The sequence below is a fragment of the Malus domestica genome, chromosome 17 (assembly GCF_042453785.1).
Source record: "Malus domestica chromosome 17, GDT2T_hap1".
Classification (NCBI taxonomy): Eukaryota; Viridiplantae; Streptophyta; class Magnoliopsida; order Rosales; family Rosaceae; genus Malus; species Malus domestica.
The window spans coordinates 17893375-17903321 of NC_091677.1; the positions used below are offsets into that span (position 1 = coordinate 17893375).

General features: G+C 39.1%; 1 protein-coding gene across 1 annotated transcript; it reads left to right on the top strand.

Moving 5' to 3' along the window:
• Positions 1-4698: 4698 nt before the first annotated feature.
• On the top strand, positions 4699-7848 carry LOC103442497 (eukaryotic initiation factor 4A-8). Its single transcript, XM_008381291.4, has 5 exons — positions 4699-4908; positions 5928-5997; positions 6111-6217; positions 6429-6859; positions 6957-7848. Exons 2-5 carry the CDS (start codon positions 5930-5932, stop codon positions 7590-7592), a joined length of 1242 nt encoding a protein of 413 aa, XP_008379513.1. The 5' UTR covers positions 4699-4908; positions 5928-5929; the 3' UTR covers positions 7593-7848.
• Positions 7849-9947: the final 2099 nt, after the last annotated feature.

Genomic DNA, 9947 nt, shown 5'->3' on the forward strand with positions numbered 1-9947 from the left:
CTTTACTACATATTCCTTGAACTTTATTGTTTAAGCGTATAACATTTATGAGATGACTTTAAACAATAATCTTTGTCCTTAGATTAAACTAGTTTAGTTTAATATGTGAAATGTTTGTGAAGTATCATTACATGATTGCCTTTTGGACACATTTCCAACAGAAGGCTTACGACAGGAGTCAAGAAGACCCTACGACATTAGAACTGCTCTGGCCTCACAACTCTTATGGCCATGCGAGCCATAGCCGAGGAAGTTGGACTCAGAGATGGAGAGGAAGTTGGATTAGGCTGTTAGAGGTAGTCGGATTGTTGTGGTGGTTTGTGACGTGGCAACAACGATGAAGCAGGGCTGATGGTGGTTTGTGATATGTCTGCAAGATACGGACTAAGAAAAGATCAAGAGAAGTAGAGAAAGAAAGGAAAGAAAAAGAGATGGGGAACAGAGAGAGAGGAGAGACCCAGAGAGTTTGCTTTGATTGATTTGTTCTCAGTCGTTGAAATCATATCCAACGATCTGCATTGGTCTGCACGTATGGTCCACAAAGGCTAGTTCAGACATTGCGATATTTTGTTGGTTTGGATCTCTCTCCTTAAACCAACTCAAACCCAAATATTTAGGTCCACTAAAAGACATAATTTAGGTTGGGCCTAAAATGTATTAATTGTTGTGGGATGGTTTTAACCCTAATTTTTTTTGTAAGGATATTTTTTGTAACTTTGAGTTAAGTTATCTCAATTTAATTTTACGAATGTTTCATAACACAACCCGACCGGAGTCGAGACATGATGGGCGTCACGTGAGGGTGATGTAGCCAAGTGTGCAACATAAGTGATAATAATAAGAAAATGCGAAAAAATAAAAACCAAAACTAAACTTATTTAACTAGAGATAATATGTAAGTGTGTGAAAGTGATCAAGTATAAGATACACGCATATCAGAGTATAGGTAAAACGAAAGTGCAGTCGAACTAACTAAGTACTAATTATGCAAATGGGGAGAAGATCTTTAAGGGTAGAACATCAGAATCGCCAAGTAGTCCTTGAGCCACCAAAGATGAATAGCTACCTAGAACCTGGAAGGGCACAAAATAAAAGGGTGAGTGGGCAAAAACAAAACGTTTGAAAACATATTTATCTTTATGAACATAATAACCCCTCTCCGTAAAAACCGTATAGTTTCCAGAAAATATTACTACGTAGGTATGAAAACCAATGCACAAGAGCAGCGAAAATTGAAGTATGTCATGTCATAATATCTCAGCAATAATAAATGTAAGTCAGCTGTGAAACCAATATAAAATAGTATGTCAGTCAGAGTACCTAACGTGACCTGTACGATTGGACCTGTAGCTCATCAATATAGGCTAGCACACGAGTTAGAGTCATCTAGTGTGACCTGTACGACAAGCTGAGTATAAATATGTACGCTCAAGTGCTATGATCACATAAAGGCTGTGCGATAATTCACGGGTCACCTACAAGTCGGAATCACCTATTGTGGTTTATACGACAGTCTAACACCAAACTTGGATCCAAGGTGAGCGTGCGGTGCAGGAGGTGAACAATCACGTGAAGGCTGGCCCTAGCCCCGGGTGGGAGCACTGATACCGGGGTGCAACCATGATGAGCTCTAAATAAATGTGTGCATACCAATGCAATACAACCTATTCAATCACATAATACTCACTTGAAGCTTACCTGAGTCTCTGCAGCATCACACAATACAATTCACAAGTGTAACAATGCAATATTTAAAATGTAACTTATTTACGACATGGCAAGCAAAGCATAGTTCCATATAAAAACGTTTATGGAAACTATATATATAGAAAACAAATGCACACTCACTGATAAGTAGCAGGATCATAGCCCCCTAGCTTCGCTTGTCCAGGCTCGTCCTCGGGGTTTGTCTCACCTATATGCGATACAACTATTTTTACGTTAATTAATTAGCACATATACGAAATCCAGGAATAACTCCTCATAGTTTGCTCAAATGTAAGGTTTGAATATACGAAAATGATCTACTCGATGATAAGAACCCACACAAATTTTTAGAAAGAATTTTGGACTCTGGACGCGCTGGCCTCACTCAAGCACGTGCACGGCACACTGATGGAAACTTTAACGGCGTTAGGAATATTCCGTCAAAATAGGCGGAATATTTTGTTAAATGGTAACGGCGTTACCTAACGCTGTTAGAATATTCTATTAAGGTTAACGAAATATACCTTCTTCTTTGGTCACCCATTAGCCTCCGCCGTTAGTCGCTGTCTGCACGTGCCGATTTCTGGAAAATTTTCAAAGCTTTATATCTACTTCATTTCTTAACCAAAATCCATGAAATTTATATGGATTTGAAGGTCTCGAAGAGTAAAACATGTTCGTACCTATTAGAAGTCCAAAATCCAATGAAAAACTATCGGAAAATTCCTTGGAAAATCCGGCCAACTTTGCAACTTTTCGAACTCACCTATTTCGCCGTCCACTCCACTCCAAATCTACTTTGAAGTGCTAGGGAAGTTGCATAGAGACCATACCGAGCCTCAAAACCTTGTAAATCATTCGTGATCATGCCGGAGCAAACTAACTCCTCGTCAGAGCTTATAGTTTCCGAGCTAAAACTCACCAAAATGGAAAACTAAGGGTATGGTGGTGATCGTGTGGTCGAGAGGAGGATGGTGGTGGTTTCCAAAAGTTCAATCCGTGTGAGTTTGATGATGGTTGTGTATGTGGAGTGTCTCAAGTGTACGAAGGGAGAAGAGTTGAGAAGGAGAGAGAAAATGAAGAGTGAGTGTGTGTGTGTGTTCTGATTGGCTAAGAGCGAGAGAGAGCTAATTTTAATTAGCCCAAAAGAAGAAAAACAAATTATCTGATTGGGCTAAAAGAAATAGAAGCTCATATATTTGGTCCACAATTTGCCCATTTACGCACCTAAATAATCGTAACTTTTTCGTTACGGCTCCAATTCGGTTCTAACTCGCTTCAACACACTCTCAACGTTGAGTACGATTTAATTACGACATCGGAAATAATAATTTAAAACTACATATACGCATCCACATCGCTTAGCCAACGAGTGCATATTCGTCACTTTACACGCTCAAGGAGAAAATTATATAATAAATTGGGACAGGGTCATCATATTTTAACCTAAAAATATTTAAATTTCGCCAAAATTTAAAAAAAAAAAAAAAAAACCGAACAAGTCACACCAACCAACCACTCAGCCAACAAATGAATGAGTACATATAGAGTGTGAGAAAAAAAATTTAACGTAGATATATTTAAAAAATTATTTTCTTATTTTGACCGTTAGATTTAAATTTCAGCTGTTGGATACTTTTTTTCCATTGGATTTGAAAAAAATAAATATGGATTGTGAGATCAAATTCAAAAGATTACCCAAAAGAAAACAAATTTTAATATGAACCGTGGACCACGGCCTAGAAATCGAAAGGCTCAATTTTTTACCATTACCTTTGACCACCAGTTCGGCCACTAGCCAAAATCGTCTGCCCGTTAAAAAAAGGTGGGTCCCTAACATTTGGGTCAAGCAAATATAAACCCAAATTTGGGTTTTCGTTTGGGTTAAAAGCCAAATTTTTGGATTTAGGTCTCACCATTGGGAGACATTTTTTGTTTTGAAACACAAATATTTGGGTTTGGGTCTCACCCTTAGAGTTGGCCTTAGTCTCCTATCATATATTTAAGAGTGAACTGCTGATTTAGTCATTGAATTATCATCTCAATAAAAATTAGGTCCTTGAATTATCACCTTAATGAAAATTTGGTTCATGAATTATTTTTTTTCGGTAAAATAAGTCTTAAATTCATAAAAACTTAATTACATCCTTGTGATATTGAAAACTATTTTATCCAATTTTTCGTGAACTTAAGTCACATAACATATTTTAGAGGATAATGCCATCATTTGCTTGCCTATAAGAACTTAAAGTTGCATATAGGTTGCGAATCTAATGTCTAATTTATCCTCCAAAGTTAATTCTATACACTATTTTTTTTTTTGAAAAAATAGGTCTTTAAACTACGAAAAACAACCAATCTACCCTCTAAGTACATCAAATGCAAGTCACGTGGCTTAAATTGATGAAAGATTAAATAGAATAGCTTCAAATCTAATGTTAGGGATATTATTGGCTGATTTGTATTAGTTTAATAATTGATTTTTCTGGGAAAAAATAATTTAGGAACCTAATTTTCACTCAGTAATAATTTAGGGACTAAATCAGCAATTTACCCTATATTTAATTCATGATAATATTTGGCTTTTAATCTTGTATTTTGGTAACTTGATTTTCAAGTTAAAAAATGGTGCACTTGAATGGTAACAATCCACTTATTAGAGCACACATTAAATAAATATTTACAATTTAAAATATAATAACACGTGTTATAATATAAGTGAATTTATAGATTACAGTAATGTGATCAAACAAAAATTAAATTCTTCTTCTTTTCTATTTAGCTAGAGAAGAATTTCATGTGTTACCAAATTGCCAAGATTATTAATTTCACAATAAACAACAATTTCGTGATTAAAAAAAAAAGGAAAAAAAGAACATAAGTGGTAAACTAGTTGCAAAGTTTTCTTTAACTACTTGGATGCAAATTTTGGCAAGTGACGAAACGGGCCCCGGGAGTTGGAGATACGAGGAGAAGCCCAAGGGCATATCCGGAATTTGCAGCGGGGAAAGACCAAAACCTAAAACCTAAAACCTAAAAGAGAGTGAGAGTATAAACCCAGCCTCTCTTTATCACTCGCCTACTTTCAAACTCCACGGCGCAGATCCGAGGAGTTTGGGAAACCCTAGCTCTCTTTTAGCAACCTCCAGTTGTCCTCTGCTCTTCTCTCTCTCTCTCTCCAGCGTTCGTCAACATCATCAGGTCTCTCTCTCTTTCTCTCGCTATTTCTCTCATATGTTTGTATATATTCTTGTGTATCTATATGTCTGGTTGAAAAGTTGTTAATTTGATTGGTATTGTCGGGGGAAATTATTCGTTTTGGTGATTGGTTTGTGGGTTTTAATCGTGTTATGGCTCTGGATCCATCTGCTCGATATGTTTGCAAGTTGCGTTGTTTTTGTGACGGATGGATTTCAATGGCGGTCTGTTTGTTTCCCGAGAAAGTAGCGGGAAATATGATGTTAGCATATTAACCTTTTATGGATTTTTTACGTGTTTGGAGCCAATTCGAATATGAAAGTTGAGGATTCATCTGTTTTCTCAGCGACCCATCAGCGAGTGATTAGTTTTGTTACGCTAGTAAAAAGTTTCAGTTTATCCTATTTTTATTGATGTATCTTTGGTCACTCTTTTTGTTTCTGTGAAGAAAATTATGTTGTTTAGGAGTTGGGGATGAAAATCTTTTCGCTTTTATGTTTTTTTTTCCTGCTCTGGCATCGAAATCATTGTATTGTAATATCCCAATTTGAGTGTGAAAGTTGATTTAGTAGATACTGTAATTCTGAATTTTATCTGGCTATGTTTACATAAAGAGTTATATTACGCGTTACCTTTTGTGGAAGTATTGTGGTATGGAACTTCTTTGATTATTGGGGGAGTGGGCAAAGAGGTGTCTGTTTGCTTGAGGGTTCGTTCTCTGGATAGCAAACGGGCATCTGCCCTTTTCAAAACGCTGATCCGAAGACTAAAACAGGAGTAAATGATTGCCCGCCTTTTTATTTGGTTAACAAGTTTGGCCCTTCTGTTATATTATTTTGAATAATGTTCTTTCACATCTCTGGTAAGCCTTTGATTTTCATATATATTGTGAAGAGAGTAATATGTGCATATTAATTGTCTCATGTTTTATGTGTATGCTTCGGAAATTATCCCATTTCAAAACATTGTATTCTTTTGGGATTTTATGATCCTTAAAGTTTTAAATGGAATTCTTTCTGCAGTCATGGCAGGTGTTGCACCCGAGGGATCACAGTTTGATGCAAAACAGTATGATACTAAGATGAGTGAGCTGTAAGTGTCTTGCTTGGTATTTATTTTTATGTTATTGGTTAAGTTTGTTGGGGGAAGATAATTTATCATAGTACGATTTGCTGTCGCCATTAATGTTTTGACAACCTTTGTAGGCTCTCAACTGATGGGCAAGATTTCTTCACATCGTATGATGAAGTTTTTGAAAGTTTTGATGCCATGGGATTGCAGGAAAATCTTCTGAGAGGCATTTATGCGTATGGTAGGTACAGCTGTGTTCATTATTTAGTTGTCTTTTGTTTCGTAGGATGCTTCTCTTTTGTGTAGTTGTTAATTTATCTCACTGCTGTAGGAATTCATGTTCAATTTCTGAATTTTGAATTCTCTTTTTGCAACGTTTATTAAAGAATGTTTCTTTATAGTTATATTCATCTTTAAAAGTCTCAATGTATAATTTTGTTTTTATTCTGAAGGGTTTGAGAAGCCTTCTGCCATTCAGCAAAGGGGAATTGTTCCATTCTGCAAAGGCCTTGATGTGATTCAACAGGCTCAGTCCGGAACCGGGAAAACAGCAACCTTTTGCTCGGGGATTTTGCAGCAACTTGATTATGGTGTTGTCCAGTGCCAGGCTTTGGTTTTGGCACCTACCAGGGAGTTGGCACAGCAGATTGAGAAGGTTATGCGAGCACTTGGTGACTACCTTGGTGTAAAGGTTCATGCTTGTGTTGGTGGGACAAGTGTTCGTGAGGATCAGCGCATTCTTCAAGCTGGTGTTCATGTTGTTGTTGGAACCCCTGGTCGTGTGTTTGACATGTTGAGAAGGCAGTCACTTCGCCCAGATTACATCAAGATGTTTGTATTGGATGAGGCTGATGAAATGCTTTCTCGTGGTTTTAAGGATCAGGTTGGTTACTTGTATTAAGGTGGTGTCTTTCTTAGGACCACTATTACTGTTTTGTCTTCAATGTTTTCCTAATTACATATGATGTTTTGGTGGTCAGATCTACGACATTTTCCAGCTCCTGCCATCAAAGGTTCAGGTTGGGGTGTTTTCTGCTACCATGCCACCTGAAGCCCTGGAAATCACAAGGAAGTTTATGAACAAACCCGTGAGGATCTTGGTAAAGCGTGATGAGCTCACCCTTGAGGGTATCAAGCAGTTCTATGTCAATGTCGATAAAGAAGAATGGAAGCTCGAGACCCTTTGTGATCTGTATGAGACCCTGGCCATCACCCAGAGTGTCATTTTCGTTAACACCAGGCGCAAGGTGGACTGGCTTACTGACAAGATGAGAAGCCGCGACCACACTGTCTCCGCCACCCACGGTGACATGGACCAGAACACTCGTGACATCATCATGCGTGAATTCCGATCTGGCTCATCCCGCGTTCTCATCACCACTGATCTCTTGGCTCGTGGTATCGATGTGCAGCAGGTATCTCTCGTAATAAACTATGATTTGCCAACTCAACCCGAGAACTACCTTCATCGTATTGGACGAAGTGGAAGGTTTGGGAGAAAGGGTGTCGCTATTAACTTTGTGACAAGGGACGACGAGAGAATGCTCTATGACATCCAGAGGTTTTACAATGTGGTGATCGAGGAGCTCCCATCGAATGTTGCCGATCTGCTCTGAAGAGCTCACGTTTTGTTCCGGTTCTCTTTTTGAGGCAGTTTTTAATTATCCTGTTTTGAAAGTACTGTTTTATGCTGCTGTTTTTGGTTTTGTTTTGTCCTCAAACATATCTAACTGTTAAATGGTATGCGGCCTTCTTGCTCGGTCGGTTTCGATATATGAAGAAAGACTTTTAGGATGTCCGTTGCATACTGTCATTGTGCGGTTCAGGTTTTTGTTATTTTGAATGGTTATAAATATTAAGGTTGTTTCAATATGAATGATGTTTTCTTTCTTAATTTTATTTTTATAGGTTTTGTTACTCTTTAATTAACACCCCACCAACAAAATGTAAACCAAATCTTGGAGGATTTGATCTCCTTGTGCTGGTAGAGGGTATATTTTTGGACGAATAGAAGAGTGGAACCTTCATTAAACAGGGGAGACCCCAACAAGGACAACAGAGGCAAAAGCACTCCATCCCCTGTGGGGGAAGAAACAAACTTAAATAAGGGTCACCTCCAACTGAAACGAATAAATTTAGTTTAAGTGTGGGGGAAGGTTAACCAAAGTCTTTTTACATTGATTTACATATTTTACATTGATTTAAAAAAAAAAACCAAAACAAAACACACCTAAAAAAAAAAAAAACACTTAAAAAAAAAAAAAACATTAAAGTAAAAATATTTTACAATGATGTGTAAACTAATAGCATTCATTGGTCAGGTGGTGCTTCAGTAGTCGGCGGGGCCACGGAAGGAGGAGGTATCGGAGGTTGATCAGTTGGAGCTTCACTACGCGGTGCCGCCCCAGAAGACGAAGGCAGATGCGGTTGGAACAAACCCACAAACCTTCGGTGATCAAGTAAAATTTGACCATCAGTGTCTTGCAGCTGGTCAATTTTCCTCTTCATGTTGGTGGCATAGCTGTGTGCGAGCTTGTGCAATTGTTTATTTTCATGCTTGAGTCCTTTAATCTCCTCTTTGAGACTCTGTATTTCAGCCACCAACGATTCAACGTGACGGGTTCGGGCAAATAGGCGTTGGGCCATGTTGGACACGGAACCGGCACACTGCACGCTAAGAGCCAGAGACTCCTTAACCGCCAATTTATCAGATCGTCTAGCGAGCAGTCTGTTATCTCTGGGGGTGACAGGGTTCCGGGCCACCACCGCAGCGGTCATGTCATTTTTCATCACCGAATCCCCAACGGTAAGAGGACCAGTAGGGGATATGAAAGATGGACGCCATATGTTGTCTGGTGAAGGCGGGGCTGCCTCTTCACCACGGTTCAAGTCAAAACGACGATCGGAAGGGCCAGACATTTTCTGAAGGTGTTGAGAAAGAAGAGATCGGACAGATTAAGATTTCGGAAGTGCAAGAAGGGAGAGTTTACAGGAGGGAGCTCAAGTGTGTTGTGGAACAAAATTAACGCCTCTATAAAAAGAAGAAATCAAAGAGGCGCTCCTCAGAAATTGAAGAGGCGTCCTCTCGCAAATCGAAGAGTCGGGGCTCTGTTCTCAAACGCCTGATTCTTTTCTCAAAAGAGGAGTTTCCTTTCTCAAAAGCCGGATTCTTTTCTCAAAAGAGGCGTTTCATTTCTTAAAGGATGGGCTTGCTCAGAAACCACGAGCCGAACCCCGAATTTCAAAAAAATCAATTTGTCCAGACGTGTCGTCACTCGTCACATGCAACGTGCAGCTTTGCGGAAATTACGGGCAGCTTTGTCAGAAATCGCGTAATTTGTACTATTCATCCATCCACCGGCTGCCGACAATGAGTGAGAGAATAGTTCCGGTTGTGAAGAAAAGTCCTATAAGTATCTACCTTCGCATTCCACAGCAAAGGCACACCCTCTCAGCACTCATTCATCTCTGAAATGGCTTTCCAACAAACCCTCTCAAGTCACTCTGTATTTTTCATCCCCTGGGATACCCCTGCAAACAACCCATCCAAAGCAAAAATATTTCATATCATGAAGGTTGAAAGCAAGAGTATCTCATATCATGCTTTCTCCCTGTCCTTTCTCCAGCCAGCCCTTGCTCTCGAGTACTCATCATCTTGTGCTTTCGCTTTGTTTCTCACTTATAAGGGAAGTGAAGATGATACCTCGAAGCATGTGGAGACAACGTGCTGATTCATCCTCAACTAAGGACAAGGAGAAAGAGAGCAAGAGGTGGGCACTTGGAAAGATTGAAGAAAGAAACAGACCAACACCTCTCCTTCGTGCCCGCCCGTCATGCAGAAGAAACAAGTAGAGAAGAATGCAGCTTGCACAATCAACCCAGCACAAGGAGTCTGAGTTGAAGAACTAGAGAAGCTGCCACATCTGCTTGGAGAACAAATAAGGAACTGCAACATCACCAAAGAGCAAAGC